The 19063-nt window shown below is 49.5% G+C and overlaps 1 protein-coding gene across 1 annotated transcript in view; it reads right to left on the reverse strand.

Moving 5' to 3' along the window:
• The window catches only part of MTMR1 (myotubularin related protein 1), a 62250-nt gene that overhangs the window by 3482 nt on the left and 39705 nt on the right, over window positions 1-19063 (reverse strand). The window contains exons 11-15 of the mRNA XM_028091975.2: window positions 18158-18343; window positions 17533-17739; window positions 12517-12609; window positions 7512-7625; window positions 3314-3490 (exon numbers count right to left, since the gene is read on the reverse strand). Coding sequence (XP_027947776.2) covers window positions 3314-3490; window positions 7512-7625; window positions 12517-12609; window positions 17533-17739; window positions 18158-18343 — 777 coding nt within the window. The remainder of the gene's footprint in view (window positions 1-3313; window positions 3491-7511; window positions 7626-12516; window positions 12610-17532; window positions 17740-18157; window positions 18344-19063) is intronic.

A 19063-nucleotide genomic window follows, 5' to 3' on the forward strand; every position in this document is an offset into this window, starting at 1 on the left:
GGGGAGGGGGTGGGACCCCGGCCCGCGGGCACCCTTCCCTTCCATGAGTGCAGGCCAGGCGGTGAGAAGGCGGCCGGGTGTCTGCCATGGCCCACCGCGAGGTGGCCGCACCCGGAAGCCTGCGGTTCCCGCTCCCGTCCCCAAAATCGCAGCGGGGCGGACAGGCTGGCGGGCTTTCCGGAGGGCCGCCGTCCGTGAGCACAGGGAGCTCGGGCCCAGGGGACGCCCTCGGTCCGGCAGCAGTGCCCGTGCCAGAAATCCCACCCCCCAGCTGTCCTCTGTGTCACCCAGGATCCTGTTCGCTAACTTGGTGATTTAAATGAAGTGACTTTCCTACACTCTACCCCGGAGCCCGTCTTCCCGTGGCTCCCACACACGGACCAGAGCGGCCCAGGGACGAAGGAAGCGCAGTGCCGGAGCAGAGCAGGGAGCGGAGCAGGGGCGCGGCAGCTGGGCGGGGGCCGCGGGAAGCAGCCGCTGACCTGCGTTCCTGAGTCAGAGGGACGCCAGGGCCTGGAAAGAAGGGCTTCAGGGGGCCCGGGGGCCGGCATTCTAAAATAAAGCAGCTGCGGTCAGGAAGGGGTGTCGTTCTGGAAGCCGGCCCCCGTCAAAGGGCAGTCTGGCCTGCACTCAGACTTCCTCGGCCGTGAGCCACCGCAGGCGCTGGCTGACGGGGCTGGCGACCCCCGGCTCACTGAGGTTTCTGGGCCCACGGTTCTCTCTCACATGTGGCTCTCATTTGGGGGATGATTCCATGTAATAGAACAAGCAGTTATGTATGCCAGGGGCCTACCCTTGCAGAGCACAAAGTCTGCAAGAGAAAGAAGTTGTCACCACAGCCTGATGCATGTAACCCGGAGCTTCGATGAGGGGGACAGTGGGGGCAGAGAGAGCTGGAGCCATCGGGCGGCCAGCCCTGGGCCCAGGGGACTGTCGTACGAACAACTTCAGCCGCGTGACTAGCGAATGATGACTCACAGGGGGATGGGTCCCTCGGAAGAGGGAAGGGGAAAGGATCTGGCGGCCATGCTTGTGAAGGGGCTCTCTGGAGGCCACGGGTAATTGTCAGCTGACCCCATGGCACTCTGTACAGAAGCCACAGCGCTAACGGGATGAATGCTCATCGGCAGAACATTTGAAACTAGCTACTAATGGCTACTAATTGACTACATGTATACTGTTTTCATGGAGAAAAGAACGGAGACTACATCTCTCCCGCCTCAGATGTTCTTCAATAAAGAAAACATTTTACAACTCTTAAAAGTTAGCACTAAAGCCAGAATCCATCTGGTGGTCAGAAATGTGCTCTGGCCACCTCAGCAGTGAGCCCCCCCCCCCCCCATCGATGTGCTTGTGCCAGTGGCGAGGTGCTCAGCAGCCCGGCTGCTCCGTGCGGGCATAACCTAGGAAGCAGCTAGTGGCCCCTTCCACCAGGTGAGAAAGTGGCCTGGTGCACAAGGACAGCAGGCAGGGCCTCATGACAGTAAATGGAGGAAGTTTCAGATTGGGGAAGGTTTCCTAAAGAAGGTTCTCAGAGCACCGCCTGTTCACCTGGTGAGAAGCCGAGGCAGGGAAAGCACTGTCAGAGTCGGGGGGTTTGACAGGCCACCCGTGGGGGGATGGAGTCCCTCAGACCAGAGGAAGAGAGGGGAACACAAAGCCTGGGGCTAGTGCCTGCTCCCAGAGAAAGACAAGTACTGGGCTGGGCAGACCCTGATCGTGGAGTTCTGGAAAACAGTCCTGAGGGCTCTCTGAGGGTGGCAGAGCAGACTCAGAGGCTCTAGAGGAAGAAAGAGCTTTTGTAGGTGAAGTTTCGTGGGCTGGAAAGCAGTGGGAAGGAGGGAAGGAGAGGCAAATGATGAGCAGCTGGATCTGTACTGTTGGAAAAGGAGCGAGTCAGGAGAGGAGAAGCGGGAGAGGGGCCGCAGTCTGCGCGGCCGGACAGGTGCTGGGCCTGAGTCCACAGTGGGTGAGTCTTCCATCAGGGAGGGGAGGTTAATGAAGTCATGGGCCTGCCAAAGTTCAAGTGCCAGGCAGCTGCAAAGTAAAATGAACTGTTGGGTCTTCTCCATGGTTAGTGGGGCTTGGGGGCTCTTATTATGGGTTAACTGTCCACCCAAAACTCGTGTGTCGAAGTGCTAACCCACAGTACCACACAGTGTGACTGTATTTGGAGACAGGTCTTTACACAGGTAATCAGGTTACAGTGAGGTCATCAGAGTGGGCCCTAATCCACTACAACTGGTATCCTCATAAAAAGGGGAAATTTGGACACAGACACACACATAAAAGGAAAACAACATGAAGACACAGGGAGAGAAGCCTAGAATAGACTCTTCCCTCACAGCCCTCAGAAGGAACCAACCCAGGCAACACCTTGATCTCAAGGCTTCTCTGCTCGCAACCGTGAGCCCATACATTTCCACTGTGTAAGCGCCCCCAACTGTGGTCCTTGGTTATGGCGGCCCTAGCGAACTGAGACACGGGACATGCCTGCGGAGGTGGCGAGGACACTGAGTGAGGATGAAGGACTGAGGAGGAGGGCCGAGAGGAAAGGCATGCACACCTGTGCCCGACAGCAGCGATGCTGCTAGACAAGGCCCCGGAAGCCCGCTCCTGGCAGACCACCAGTAAACCCGAAAGGCATTCAACTACAAAAGAACCTCAGTAGCGAGTCCTCTGTCCCCGGAGGGGAGGGCCGCCCCCACTGGCCGACTCTGCAAGGAGCACCGACCGTGCCCGGGCCAGCCATGTGGAGGAGAGGGGGTGGGGCAGGGCCGGGGAGAGCACGGGCTCGGAGGAGCACCTGGGGAGCCCTAACTGGTGGGGCCCGAGCCACAGCCCGAGTTCGGCCACTGAACACCAAGGGCTAGCGCGGCTCGGCTGGCTGGCCCTGCTGTGCGCTGTTCTGGTATGTCTTTCAGTCTCAGAAAATGTTACAGTGAAAAAGTGTGGCAGGGACGGGGAGACTTTACCCCTTCTTCAGGGGGCTGCCTGTCTGCCACTCAGCTCGTGCCCTCTTTCTACCAGAGTCTATAAACTAACCAAGTCCTTGGAAAGACTAAGAGTGAAATGCAGTAACCAATACTGCTGCTTCTACCTGCCGTTGGCAGAAGACAGAGGTGCTAAGATTTTTAACTCTAATCTAGCAAACAGCTTCTGGATTGGTATGTGAAAGAAGGTGCTAGAACATGAACGCACAGGATTAAACCCTGAGAGGTGGGGGCAGAAGTAGCATATGTTAATGCGTGCATTTCCACACCACCATCTTCACTTACAAAAATACGCTCTTTTGCAAAGAACAAAAAGATACCTGAGGCCTCATTCGTGGGTTCCACCGCACGTAATAGTTTACCCATAGTTCCAAATGACTCAGACTAGCAACGGGATATAAGACGTGGTTTTCATAATTCACAAAGAAAGGATTAGAAAATTCTTCAAGCTGGCTATTGACATATGACCATAGAGATATAGTCTTCGTATATACATCCTGAAAAACAAAAAAACACATTGAAATACATTCAACTTCTTTCCAGACCCTTGAGAATTTGTATTATCGAGAGAAAAGGACTTGGATGAAAGGGACTCAGACGCTGAAAAATTACAGACCATTTACTGAGCCCCGCCCCCCAGGCTAGGGCACCCCTCATGCTCGGGGGACATGAAAACAGACACTGGTTACTGTCCTGGAAAAATGTATCGCTGAGTTAGGTGACAGCTGGCAACCGCATCTGTGTGAAGGCAAGACGAGAACTTTCTAACAACCACAGGATGATGGGGCCCATCAATAACAAATACATGTTTTATTTCCAGTTTGCAGTTTTGCTTCTGTGACTAGGGTAGAACTCACACGTAGGATTCCTTTCACCGGGAAATCACGGCTGTCTGGGGGGAGACATGCCAGGGTGGCAGGCTGGCGATGCCTCACACCGAGAAGGAGGTACACAGCATTAAATTCTATCGCCCCACCGCCCGACCGTGGCACACCGGCTTAGAAACTGGAAGCTGGAACTATCTGCCTTGCTCATGTGAGTGAAAACACCACAACCGACAGGCTTGGCAGGGCAGGGCAGCGTTAGACATGGACCAAGCACAGTGACGAAGTCAAAATTAGAAAACCATAAAGCCAGCTGACTCCCTCACAAGCTATCTAGACACAGAGAATCCCATCAGGACCTTTTCCTATTTTATGTTCGCATTTCTAAGAGAAACACCAGCGAGAATTCAAGGGCCCTGAAGAGCCACAGAAGTCAGTGCAGGTGGTGCCGGCCTGGGCTGGGCAGACACGTGCCTCAGCGGACGAGCAGACAACAGAGAAACAAGCCCTCGCCTCTGCAGTCAACTGATTTCCAGCCCGGGCACTGAGACCATTCAGTGGGGGCAAGAGAGTCCTTTCAACAAACAGCGCTGGGACAACTGGTTAGCCATATGCAAAAGAACAGAGTTGGACCCTTACTGCACAGTGCCCACAAAAAGAACTCAAACATGGGTCACAGACCTAAATGGAAGGGCTAAGAGTATAGAGCTCTTAGAAGAAAACACAGACTCAGCTCTTCATGACCTTGGGATGGGCAACAGCTTCCTGGATAGGACCCCAAAAGCGCAAGCAATGAAAGAAAATAGACAAATTGGACTTCATGAAAATTAAAGACTTGCGTGGTTCAAATGAGACCATCAAAAAAGTGAAGAGACAATGCACAGAATGGGTGACAGTTTTTGAAAATCATATATCTGGTATATATCACGAATTTATAAGGAACTCTTACAACTCAATGATAAAGACAACCCAACTACAAATGGGCAAAGGATCTTAATAAACGTTTGTCCGCAGAAGATATACAGATGGCCAAGGAGCACATGAAAACATGCTCACAGTATCAGTAGTTACCAGGGAAATGTACCCCAAAACCCACAATCAGATACCACTGGGATGGCTAGAATAAAAAAAAAAAATATATGCAACAAATGTCTGCAAAGAAGTGAAGAAAACAGACCCCTTAGACATGGTGAGACAGTGTTGGTAAAATATTGGACCTTTGGAAGAACAGTCTGTGGTTCCTCAAAAGGTTAAACAAGCAGTTACTATATGACTCAGCAACTGTACTCCTAGGTATATACCAAGAGAAATAACAGCACATGTCCACACGAAATCTTGCACATCTGAATATTCACAGCAGAGCAGCATTATTTGTCAGAGCCCAAAGTGGAAACAACCCAGAAGTCCATCTACCGCTGACCAGATACACAAAATGTGGTCTCTCCATACCGTGGAATACTACTCAGCCAGAACAAAGGAACAGAGTTCTGACACCCGCCGAAACACGGATGGACCTTGACAACATTACGCTTAGTGAAATAAGCCAGTCATGGGAGGACAGATATTGTTTGATTCCATTCGTATGGAATGTCCAGAATCAGTGAATACATAGTGAATACATATAGACTGAGAGCAGATCCGTGGTTGCCGGGGGCTGGGGAAGTGAGGAACAGGGAGTGACTGCTCATGGGGATGGGCTCTCTTTCTGGGGTGATGAAAAGTTTAAGGGGTTTATGAAATTAGATGGTGATGGTTGCACACTCTGGGTATACTAAAAACCACTAAACTGTATACTTTAAAAGGGTGAATTATATTGTATGTAAATTATATCTCAAGAGAGCTGATTTTTTTAAAGAATGTTTTGTCAAAAAAAAAAAAAAAGACCATCAGGGTTTAAGTTCTACATGTGAACTTCATTCTTCTGTTGATTTTTTAAAAATAGCTTTATTGAGATACGAGTCACATACCATAAAATGTACTCTAAAACTTCTTTTTTTAAAGAGGTTAACAGAGCCTATCACCTGGGCCCGTAGGAATATGGACCTTATGGTGCTCACAATGGAAGCCACAGGGAGGTTTCAAGCAGGGGAGAGGCTCGTGATGGGACCGGAGCTGGGGAGTGCTGCCCTGCTTGCTGGAGGTCAGAAATGGAGGGAGCGAGTGAAGCTCATTTCCAGGCAGCTGCCTTAGTCCACCACGAGACAATGGGGGCTTGAGCTAGGCTGTGGGGCAGTGACAAGTGGCCAGATTAAGAAAGAATCTCTTCAGGGCACCCGGGTGGCTCAGTCGGTTGAACGTCTGACTCTTGATTTCAGCTCAGGTCATGATTTCGGGGTTATGGGATTGAGCCGCACATGAGGCTCTACACTCAGTGCAGAGTCTGCCTGTCCCTCTCCCTCTGCTGCTCTCCTCCCCTCTCCCTCCCTTCTTCTCTAAGTAAATACAATCTTTTTTTTTTTTTTTTTAAAGAATCTCTTCTGGGGACCACCTGTGGCAGCTGGGGTGAGGGGGAGGGAGGAGGCAAAGGCGGCTCCTATGCATTTGGCCTTAGCACCTTGAGGGGCAAGGGTGCCCTTGAGGGAGATGCAGAGGAGCAGGAGAATGGTACTTAGACCCCAAGATGAGACAGACAGTGACCTAGAGAGAACAGAGTTTGGGGCACGAGGAGGACCCGGGACTGGGTCCAGGCAGGCTCCCAGGTGAGAGAAGAGCTAAAGGGAGGGGACTGAGTGGGTGTGGACATGGAATGAGGGGGTGGCAGCTGTGGGGAGGCTGCAGAGGGAGGTGGGTGCTGGCCACCCACTATTTTCTCCAAGATTCGGTAATGTTCTAATGTGCTTAGTCTGCAGGTGGCGGCCCTTTTCTGTTAACCAGAGGACACTCTTAAGCTGCCTTTCCCCAGTGCCTCCTCACTTGTGATCATTTCTTTCTTTTATCTCAAATGGATGAGGAAAGGGGCACCCGGGTGACGTAGTCAGCTGAGCATCTGATAATTAGTTTTGGGTCAGGTTTCGGGTTGTGGGATCGAGCCTGCCACTGGGCTCCGCTCTCAGCGCAGAGTCTGCTTGGGGTTCTCTCTCCCTCTCCCACTGCCCCTCCAGTTCGTGCTCTCGAACACTCTCTCTCGCTCTCAAACCAATCAATCAATCTAGGGAGGAAAGAGGCGAAACAGAATTCTGAGAAGCTCAGCAGCTGCTTCATTATCAGCCTGATGGAAAAGGAAGTCTGGCTTGCTACCTAGCAGGAAGTTCTGGGTTCATCTACAGACTTCACCTTCCTAGGCCTCCCAGTACGTGACAGCCTATTGGAATGGAGGGTGAAGAGCAGAATCACATCATTTTCAAGTCACTGTGGTAGAAAGTACACGAGCTAGGGGTTTAGAGGTCCAGGGTCTAGAACTGACCCTCATATAAGACCTTAGAGACCTGAGAGAGCTGTGGGCTTGCTTGGGTCCCAGCCCCCATAAAGTAAGGGGCTTGTGTTGGACCACGTGGAAGATCAGACACACGCACTGGGGCTGGTGAGCCCTGGAAGGGCATCTCATGCAATCCCTCCATTTACGGATGGCAGCAGGGCTAGACCCAGGTCCCCACTCCACCCAGTACCCCCCCCCGCCCCCCACGTCTACAGTGGCACTTAATGGGAAAGGCGCCTGAGGCATGGGAAAGCAACAGACAGGATGGAATACACTTACCTCTTCAAATCGCTGCTGTTCACAGTTGCACAAAAAAGTCCCAAAGAGACAGCTATATAGGTGATCCAAAATCGTGATCAAGAATAGCTCATTAAACTCGAATGCTGAAGGAAACTTAAATGGAGAGAGAAGTAAGGTTTAGAGTTCAATTTCTAAGACACAGTGGTGCGAATTTTCTGTGAAAGACAGCTAAAGTACAACTTGGAATACAGTCACAGGTTAAAAGGAAGTCTAAGCCATGCAGAATTTCACTTCCTATGGCTTCGAGTCCTGGCTTATAGAGGTGGCTGCGAAAGCACCTGCAGTAACAAGAACTGTTGTACTTTTCAATGCTTCCCCTCCTGGTCCTGCTGGTAGAACACGGCCCACAGTCACCCTTCTGCCAGAAGGAACTAGAAAGCTGGACAAAATACATGGAACAGCTGTTTTCAGACTCTGGCAACAGGCTGCACGAGACTGACAGGCCCCCAGGCCAGAAGGGAAACAGACGAAGCAAGTCCAAGTATTGTCCCAGCTTTCTGCCCGCAGGTGCGTTTGGAGTCACAGAGAAGTGAGGGGGGCTCCCGGGCACAGCATATACCAAAAGGGATTCAAGAGAAAATGGAAAGCCTATTATCTAGTGAAGACATGACTCATAATTAAAAACCTTCCCACAGAGACAACTCCATGAACATACATCCTGAAGTCCTTACCAACGTGTAAACAAATTGACCCCGGTGATATATACAAAGCGTAACACAACATGACCTGGTGGGGTTTAGCTCAGGAATGCAAGGCTGGCTTAACATTTGACGATCAACGTTAAGAAAATAATAATTACTGTAATTCACCACATTAACAGAATAAGAAAATCACATAATCATCTCAGTTATTGTTTTAGGTAATTCTCATGGGTTTTTACAGAATTGCAACAAAGACTTTACCATTGTCAGGAGGTTCCAGCCAGTAGCTGGCATTTAGTAGCTGTAAGGAGATGGCCTGGGAACGATAATAGGGCTTAATGAGGACAACGAAGCTCCTGGCAGCTGGTGCGGGCGCGGCGCCTACCACGTGCCAAGAACACAGTAACGTACTGAAGGAGGCAAGGCCCGTTAGAAGCAAACCAAACAGAACTACCCAGCAGAGGTTTACTTAAGTCAGTTTCAAGTATGAAACTGTTCCCCACAGTGCTGTTTGCACACTCTCATGACTAATCCTGTCATCTCTAGAGAGACGACCAGGGTCCCCGATGGCCGTATCACTTCCCCAGGCTAGGGACAAGCTTCCCAGTGAGAAATAATGGTCAGTCCAGGACTGTCCAAACTCCACCTGAAATCGTTCTTTTCCTCACCAGGCTGTTTATCCCATTAGCCAACGTACGGACTTCAGCGCAGCCACCTTGGATTCAGATGTGTCTCTCTCTCTCTCCATCTTAAGGACTGTTCCCACAGAAACACACAACTCTCTTCTGAGGAGCCCCCTCAGAATTCCCCTTCTTCAGAAACCTCTGGAAACTAGCTGTGCTGGCTGTTCGTACCAGCATTCTTGTTCTTACATGAACTACATCAACTAAACCTGGCTGAAATGCTGAAGACAGCTACTGATGAATCCTCTCTGAGCCTTTAACTTGCGACTCTGCCAATGGCCTCACATTCCAAATGGCTATCCTTTAAAAGGCCAAGTACATCATGTCGACTTTCCCCAGCATTTTTCTATGCAGTTTAGTAATGCTCTATTTATAAATTATCGGCACCATGAAATTTATGAATGTTAAGCAAATATATAACATTGATGTACACTGAAGCTTTATTAAATCAAGGATAGAAATGGAAGATCTAGACTTTATTCTCATTTAAATTACACATTTATTAACAGGACAGCAAAGTTTCTATGGACACATTTTTGAAGTCAAATGAGTCTTTATTCCTAACCCTGAGCCCGCCTTCTGGACCTGGGAGCTTGCGTGGGCACGTTCTAGCACGCCTGACTATAAGCCTTATTCTGGCCAAGTAGGTCCCAGAGTCGGTAGGTCTAGGCTGGCTGGGGCTCAGCCTACGCCTATCAGCACCCCCAGAACCAAGACACAAGAGCTACATCTACTGATGCTCGTCAGGACTGCTATTCACGTTCAAATGGCCTTGTGGCCTCACGCTCAGCCCAGGAAACATTTCATTAGAGGAAGTAGCAACAGGCTACAGTAATACGAATAGAAGATTAAGTCTCATGATTCATAATTTCTTTTGGTCTCTTCTCCTGGAAACTATACCATCTACCTAAAAAGTATGGGCTCAAAAACTCTAGAAATCCACAATGAAATTCTGCACCTCTTGAGGAACAAAAATATGAACCACTATTAAACCGATTCAAAAGGGCAGAGAGTCTATTAAACTATGGTTATTGTAGAATCTTTGAAGACTCTTTTCTGAATAGCCCCTCAATTACTTTCCCTTAGATCCTTTTATATCAATTTGTCCACACAGGCTAGTTCACTTTATCCTGAGATTTCAAACAATTTAACGCGGATTTAGCTTACTTGATTTAGCAGTAGGCAACCTCCAAATAAATTAATCTTATTACATTAATGCATCTTTCCTAACAAGCTACATGTCTCATCCACTTGTAACTTAACTGATAGACTGAGCAGTGATATTTCTGCTTCTATGGCATTAACCATGTTGTTTTAAGAGACATTAATTATACACATTTCATGGACAGGATCTTAGAGCTGAGAGGCCTCTGAAATCTAATCTAAACCCCTTGCTTTCGTTCTTAAAATCCAATAAACAGCACAAAAATGATCTAGATTAGACATGAAAATAGGCACTAAACAGTATGAAGAATGGAAGGCAGTTTGAGGACATTACACACACACACACACACACACACACACACACACACTTGGCATTTGGGAGGAAGAAGCTACCTCACATCCACAAAAGTAGTGCTTATCCCCTCAGAAGCATTTTTTTTGTGTGTTCAACCTTGTTACACAATTTTTCTAAAATGCATTTTATACTTTTTTGTTTTAACCTGAATGTAACCATCATTTAATTTTGTTATTGGCTCAATTGATACAAACAGCAAGAAGTTCATGGTGCTACATAACAGTGAGAACCCCGGCCAGCCTCCGTGCTTTCGGAGTGTGCGTTCACTGCCATCTGTCACTCATCCCAGCGGTGCCCACCTCTGAGACCACCCCTTCCCCTCGCACCCCCTCCCCCACCAGCCCTCCAACTGGCTGCTCTGAATCAGCTGTGACCTGGCACTGGGATAACGCAAGAGCCCCATCAGTCTGAGGAAGCTGGGCGTAAAAGTAAGTTCTCAGTGTGAGCCTGAGGGCTCTGGGAGGTCTCCTCTAGCTGATCAGAACTCACCCCCCCTTTTTTTCCCTTTTTTTTTTTTCCTTGTTTCTGAAAGTATGCCTGTTCTCTCTAGATCCTTGCTACTGCGATCCGTGAGAATGCAGGCTCACAAATCAGACTCTGCATTTTAATAATATCCCTGCATCCAGTGCCACCCTCCCTCCAGTGTTAGCAGGTCTGGGCGGGCCTGAATTTTCATCATCTCTAAGTCCCCAGGGGAAGCTGAGGCTACTGGCCCCAGGACTTAAGTAGGACGGAGCCCTCACTGGCACCTCAGAACCCACATGGGGAATGTTCCAGAACTACATATATCTGGGCTTCTCCCTCGGCCCACAGGAGGAAGGGTCCACAAGGTCGGGGGCCCAAGCATGTGCATCTTTAAAAGGTTCCAGGTGCTGACAGTGTGCACGCAGGTAGACAGTGAGGCTGGGGTCCCCCAGATGGCTGCTGAGGAACTGCTGCTGGAAGGGGTCTGGGCTGAGGTGGAGTGGGGCAGCAACAGCACCGTAGTGGTGCTCAACCTCTCTCCTGCCCCCCCCCCCACACCCCCACTGCCAATAGTGGTGCACAGCGAGGGATTTCACAGACAGTGGTGCATCCGACTTTCTGGGCTTGGGAAGCAGAGGTCCTTTGCAAAGGTCCTAGGGTGATGGTAATAATGTGGTCAGGAGGCTGTCATGAGCGCCACGGCTGCTGATGGAGTCACTAGAGGTCGCCAGCAGTCTTTCCAGCTGGTCCTCTTCCCATGACTAAGGCAGCCTAGCCCAGACCTCCAGGCCAAGAGGAAGGAGAGCACCCAGGCCATGGTTCTCCATCCTCTGGCTCTCTCCCCGTACAGGCACTGGGGAGACTACCTGTCTTCTAGTCTCTCCGTCTTGGTCTCTCTGTGTCTGTCTCTGTCTGCATGTGTGTCTCTGTCTCTCTCTATCCCCCCTCTCTGTATGCCACTCTGTCTCTGTCGCTCTCTCTGGCACTCTGGCTCCATCTCCTATCCTGACGGGAAGACCCCAAACTTGGGCTCAGATGTTAGAGACCAGGAAATAAACGACATAGACCTCAGGGCCTGCTCTGAACTGAAGCCATCACGGCCCTACCAGCTTAGGGAAGGGGGAATCCCTGTGTGGCCGCCTTGCTTACCAGGGGCTCTGTGCACCAGGGTTTGGAAACTAAGCACCAGCAACTTCCTATCCGCCTCTGCTTCCTGGACACTCCCTGCCCTCAGCGACTCTGCCGCGGGGGCACAGGGGGTTGGGGCCCAGGGCAAGTGTGCAGACTCCTGGGTTCCCGGGTCTGACACCCGCCCTTGCTGGCAGTTCCGTCACATTCCCATTTCAAACACGCGGTCCGCTCAGCAGGGGACTGTGCCTCCTCACCAGGACGGGAAGGCAGAAAGAACCGCAGAATGGCAGGAGCAGGGCCTTGGTCGGCATTACTGGTGGGCAGGAGGGCTAACAAAAGCATTTGCACGAGAATAGGAACTTTTGGTGAGAAATTGATAGTCTCTAATTTTCTGCTTATACTTCCAAGTGAATTAGAATCAAACCAAGTTAAATAACAGAAGTGGTCCTATTTTTACACACATACACACGTCTTCATTTTGAACGAACATGAATATTTATCTAATCTTCAACTTTAAGGTCAGAAATACGCTTGAAATTTCTCACCTGTCTTGTCATTTGCCAAACACAATCAATAAACTGAAGAAATATAGGGGATCGGTCAGCATCCGCGTGGTTGTCATTGCCATGGCCCACTCTCTGAAAACAAGAGGTTAAGCATGTGAATGCGTGCCACATTCCTCTCAAAAGTCACTTAAAATTGCCTAGTGGCAAGCCATCAGGTGTCATTTGTATTTCCCAAGACCTAAACAAATTCTTGGCACAGAAAAAGCACTCAAAAACGTTCACTGAATTGAACTGACGTCCATTGCTCTTAGGAAACAAACTTTCAGTGTTCAAAAAACTGTATTTTTATGTGAGGACTGTTTTATAATTTCACTTTAATATAGTTGAGTTCAAGAAGTTATAAGCAAGTGGTCAGTAAACTTTTCAGTCCCAGTGATGGGGTCAAGGCCCGGCCACCGCACCAAGTGCACAGTGTCAATGTGGGACTACTGATTAGCTGCTCAGAAAGCACATTACAGTGGCCATTTCCTCCACAAATGGAAAAACAGGTTTTCCCATTTTTCAGAAATGTCGGGAAGTCTGAGAATCAAATAATGATCTACACATTTTAACCAATTCTACAGGACTCAGAGAGCCCCCAAATCTCACACTTGAAATGGTAATGGGGAGTCCTTGCTCAAGGCAGCCAAGTGTTGTGTTCTTCTGCAGTTCTGAGACATTCTTGACATCCAATAGTGTGTTTCACACCTTTCAGTGTTTTAGAATATACTCATAGATGCCTGGTAAAAGTTAAAAGAACTTCAAACACAAACGGGACAAAACACTGAAAATGTCAAGTTAAAAAACAGTTCGAGAGTGAGCATTCTAAGAGAAGATTCAAATACTCTGATAACTAAGCCAAAGGATGAGAAAGAAAGAAACATTACAAAGGTTTGATGCAACCACCACATAGAAAGCACGAGAAATACTGGGTCTCTGAAACTGCCAGCAGGAGAGACATAAAAACAAGGAAATCCATGCCTCGTAGTTACAGTAGTTGGTCTTCTTTCTTTTATTGGTTTTCGATGGTGGTGAAACATACAGAACATCAAATGGGCCACATTTTAAGCATACAGCTCAGTGGTATTAAGTACATTCACACTGCTGTGCAGCCACCCCCACCATCCATCTTTCCAATCTGAAACTCTTCCCCATTAACACCAGCTCCCCCCCCCCCACCCCACCGTGCCCACCAGTGTACTCTGTGTCCCTATGAATGTGACTGCTCTCGGTCCCTCTTACAAGTGGACTCCTACAGTATGTGTCCTTTTGTGACTGGCTTCTTTCACTCAGCAGAAGGTCCTCAAGGTTCATCTATGCTGTAGAATATGTCAGAAATTCCTTCCTTCTTTAAGCCGAATAATACTTCCACCGTATGGACAGACCACATTCTATGTATCCATTCATCTGTCGATGGACACCGGGGTTGCTTCTACCTTTGGGCTACTGTGAATCACACTGTTTATAAACGTGGGTGTGCAATTATCCAAGTCTCTGTTTTCACTCCTTTTGGGTGTATCCCCAAAAGCAGAATTGCTGGATCACAGGGTAGTTCTATTTTTAATTATTTGAGGAACTGCCATACTGTTTTCCACAGCAGCTGCATAAGTTGACTTATCTCTGCACTTCCCCTTTACAAAATAATTTGTAGAACCTGCTCTTCAGTATTTAAGGCACCTTGGGAATGGTTTTGCACGACCACTCGCAATTTAAGATTCATTCTTTTAACAGCCGTTCACTGAATTCCTCTGGTGTACGCAAGGCATCTTGCCTGGCCCCTGGAATTTCAGGGCATGTCATGGTGTCCCAGAGAGGCCATGCTCTTGGCTACACACCTGAGGCACCAAGATAAATGAGACAAAGTACCCGTGCTAAACAAATAGTTCACCTGCAGTCTAGTCGTGGGAGAAAGACCTGCAAATAACAAGGGCACTAAAATGTGCCCAGGGCTTCCAAGTCCGGAATGGGTATGGTGGGGCCACAAACGAACAAGTGACCACCCTAGGATGGGGCAGAGGTGGGGCCAGAGGCGGCAAATCCCACAAGTCACAGTCATGGAGGAGGTCGCATTTGAGATACACCTTGAAGGACGGAAGGATGTGCCTACTCCCTGGCTGGCCAGGGATGCACTGTAGTAGAAGCAGTGGGAACAAGGTGGGGGGTACCAAGAGCACCATAAGTAGCTGGGCATGAGGCAAGGGGAGGGAGGCGAGACAAGGTGGACGAGGCCAGATCACCAAGGGCCTCAAAGGTTATGTCGAGGAGTTTGCCCACGACCGCATAGGCCACGGGATTCGTGCTGGGGAATGGCAGCACGAGAGCTGCTTCTTGGAACGCTCCATCCGGCTGCGGCGAGGACACTGGATTGGAAGGGGATAGGTGACAGAGAAACTAGTTAGGGGGCTGCCATCACAGCCCCACGGGAGACGGGCAGGCTGGAATGCAGGGGGGGCATCAGTGGCACTGAGGAGCAGACAACAGATTTGAAACACGTGTATTTAAAGACGTGGGACCAGTCAAGATCACTAAGGTATTAAGCATACAGAGAGAAGAGAAGCAATCTGAGGACTGAGCCCTGGGGCACCCCAGCACTAAGAGGTTGGGGAGAGAGGGAGGACCAAAAGATAGGAGGAAATTCAAAAGGCTGTGGAGACCCAGAAGCCAAGGGAAGAAACGGTTTCTAGAAATAGGGAAGAACCAACAGCATCAAGTGCTCAGGCCAAATAAGAGAAGGGCTTGGCAAAGTGGCAGCGAATGGTGGCTGGGACATGCAGTTTCGGGGTGGGGTGGGTGTTGGGAGGAGGAAGCCTGGCTGAAGTGAGTACAGGACAGCTTTATCGTAAAGGGGACAGATCTTTGCGGTGACAGCTGGAGCAAAAGTAGGGTCAGGAGGGTTGGTTTCCAGGGTGGGATAAATAGTGGCGTGTTTCTATGCCAGCGGGAGGGGGAGGCAGGCCAGAGGCAGGATGACGGGCCGGGGGGAGGGACAGGAGCTGGCCGCAGGGAGGAACTGAGACGGCTCACTGACAGCAAGTCAAGGGAGGGTGGAGTATAGGGAGGCAGTGAGGAGGTGGCCGCAGGCTTGAAACTGCGGCTTGGGTACTGGCTCCACCCTCAACAGCTGCGTCATACTCCTGAAATCTCAGTTACAGCAGCTGCTTCGGGATGACACATGTAACAGTGCCGGGTGTGGACACGCAGTGGTGCTCAGTAAACTGCAGCCGTTATGAATCTCATGGTCTTATTACCATGACGAACCCCGCATCCGCACGTAGGGACAGAAGCGGAGCGTGCGCGCACACCCCGACGCGTGCTGTGCGTGGCCACCGCTGGCTTCTCAGTCCGTAACCTTGAGCACCACCCATCTAGTCAGGGGCCCCTGCCCGCTTCCTCTCTCCCAGAACACATGGTGTGGGGAGGAGTGGTGGAAGGGAATGGCCTGGGAGCCTTCAGAGGTGACCAGATACAAACACTGGGGAGAACTTCACTCGCCCCCCCCCCCACCCCCCACTAAACCTACCTTTCCTCCGGGCCCGGTCCTAAGCATCTGACATACATAAACTCACCCCTGCTGCACAACACACCACCTCAGAGAAGGGGACCAAGGCACACAGAGGGAAGGGGCACAGTGCAGAGGAGGCTCCGACAATGGCCCCCGAAGGGCACGTGGCTCACAGGCTGTGGAGCTGCCTTTCCTTCTTCTCATGGCCAGTGTACTTGGTAACCCCATGGCAGAAGCCACCGAAGCACCCCCCAGCCACTGCCCATCCTCCCGCTCTCTAGGAGTGGGTCTGAATGAGGCTTCAGGCATATTCCAGTGCCATGCAGAGTTAAGACGAATCCCCAATGGCTCGATGACTGGGAAAGACCAGGAACGGACAGCCACTTACACTAAAACACAAACGGCAGCTCAAGAATAGCCACCATACTCCTAGGTATGTCCCCCAGTGTGAAAGCTGGCCGTTGCAGGCCGAATTGGGTACTGCCCCAATTCCTACGCTGGCACCCTAAGCCCCAGGGCCTCAGAATGGGACTATACTTGGAGACAGGGTCTATAAAGAGGTGATTAAAAGGAGGCTGGGAGACTGGGCCCTAATCCAGTGTGACTGGTGTCCTTTTAAGGAGAGGAAATTTGGATGCAGAGAGAGGCACCAGGGAGGCGCACACAGAGGAAAGGCCATGTGAGCACATGGTGAGAAGGCGGCCACACACGAGCAGAGAAGACACGGTTCAGGAGAGACCAACCCTGCCGGCACCTGGATCTTGGACGTCCAGCCTCCAGAACTGGGAGACAATACATTTCTATTGTCTAAGCTACTCAGTTTGTGCTACTCTGCATGGCAAAAACTTGTACGCCAATGTTCATAGCAGCATTATTCACAAGAGCCAACTGGTGGGAATAATCCAAGTGTCCATCAACAGAAATGGATAAACAAAGGGAATACTGCTCAGGTATGAAAAGGAATTACGTTTTCATATATGCTGATATGGATAAACCTTAAAAACAGTGTGTTTAGTGAAATAAGCCAGTCACAGAAAGACAAATGTTATATGATTCCACTTACAGGAGGCACCGAGAACAGGCAAACTGAGAAAGACAGAAAGCTGGTTAGTGATTGTCAGGGGCTGGAGGAGGGGGAGATGAGCAGGGACTGCTTAACGGGTACAGGGTTTCCTTTTGGGGGTGAAGAAATGTTCTGGAACTAGAAAGAGCTGGTGCTTGCACAACATTGTGAATGTACTAAATGTCACTGAACTGTATGCCTCAAGATGGCTAATTCTGTTATATGAATTTTACCTCATTTATTTAAAAAAAATGACATACCTACACTAAAAAAATTTTCAAAAAAGAGAGTGCCCTACCAAAAACATACCATGCTGAGGTCCATGGTATTCTATTATGCTGACTCAGGTCCGACACAGAGCAGAAAGCCCACATGCGTGTGTGCTGTGTGATACACACATGCATAGGAGAGAACAAAACAGTCAGGAATGTACCTCACAGTCTCCGCTTACCAGTGCAAACCTATGTCCGAAGCTTGTCCACTCCTTTTCTATGAGAGCCTCGAACCCTTTAATGGTGCGGTAGTAACTGTCCAACATCAGCATAGCCAGAGACGTCAGCTGGGCTGTTCGGTCCCAACCATCGCTGCAGTGCACCACCACCGAAGTTTTCCCAGATTCTATCTTATCAGCAATCCTTACTGCCCCAGCAAGAAGCATCTTCAGAAAAGAAGGCACATTAGAGCAGGCTACATTTAATTTCTAGGACAGCAAAAAACAGTTCTGTGGAGAATGTTAAGAACTTCAGGTCAATAAACCAAACAACGCAATCAAGTGAGGATCACTCAGAAACATTAGCGCTGGGGGTGGGGAACATCCAACACTAAGAAAAATGATGACAGTAAATGCAGTCGTTTATTACAGGGCCACAAAGTACATTCCAAACCTGATCTGACGCAAGCAGTATCCCTCAACAAAGACCACAGTCTGAATGTTGCCTGTGGAAACTCTGAGAGCCTAGAGTACTGCAAAGATGTGCTTCTTTACAGTGCTGAGAAACCATGTGGAGACACAGATTTATGGCAGGTACACAGAGAAATCTTAACCAGAAAGCATGTCAAGGACCAGCCCCCTTTACCCTTATATACTCCAGCCAGTGCGTCCCATCCACGTTGGAGAGCCACCGCGCCTCATCTATCGAAGGGTACACGATCTCTTTCAATTTACGCAGGGACTCTCTCATCACGTGGATGTTGTGGATCTCCAAGAACACGAGCTCCGCGTTGGGGTAAGCACTTTCACTCTCGTACCCTCCACCCTTGGCCTGTGAAAAACAAAAGACATAACAGCACTGCATCTGAGCTCATACTTTGATTGTTTCTAGTGTTATCAGAAAGAGACCATTAAGGAAGCAACAAGGCCATCTGTGTATAATAAACCTCCTAATCCTTGTAGGACTCACCCCTGGCTGCTGGCAAAAAGTACCACAAACTAAGCGGCTTAAAACAACAGAAATGTCCTCTCACAGCGCTGGAGCCAAAAATCAAGGTACCGGCAGGGCTGTGCTCCCTGAGAAGCCCCTTGGAGAGGATTCTTCTTTGCTTCTTCCAGCTTCTGGTAGCCCCAGGGGGTCCTGGTTTACAGACACATCACTCAAATCTCTGCCTCACCATCACATGGCCTTCGCCTCGTGTCTGTCTCTTCCTCTAAGGACCCCAGTCAGACTGGATTACGGCCCACCCTAATTCAATAGGACCTCATCTTAACTTGATTACATTTATAAAGACCTCATTTCAAAATGAGGCCACATTCACAGGTACTGGGAGTTAGATATTTGGCATATTTTTTATGCAGACACAATTCAACCCATAACAATTGTCCTGTACCCATCATCAGTTTTTAAACCATTAACAACTGGATCTTACTCAAGGCGAGTTAATTTTTAAAAGTTCTGTCTGTTAGTGCCATCTGTCCAAACAGAAAAAGTTGTAGTACCACAAAAATTTCTGTATAATAAAACTATTTGTAAATCCCAACAAGGAGG

The sequence above is a fragment of the Eumetopias jubatus genome, unplaced genomic scaffold (genome assembly GCF_037043125.1).
Source record: "Eumetopias jubatus isolate StellerSeaLion01/CBP00866 unplaced genomic scaffold, mEumJub1_p1.0 scaffold_11, whole genome shotgun sequence".
Classification (NCBI taxonomy): domain Eukaryota; kingdom Metazoa; phylum Chordata; class Mammalia; order Carnivora; family Otariidae; genus Eumetopias; species Eumetopias jubatus.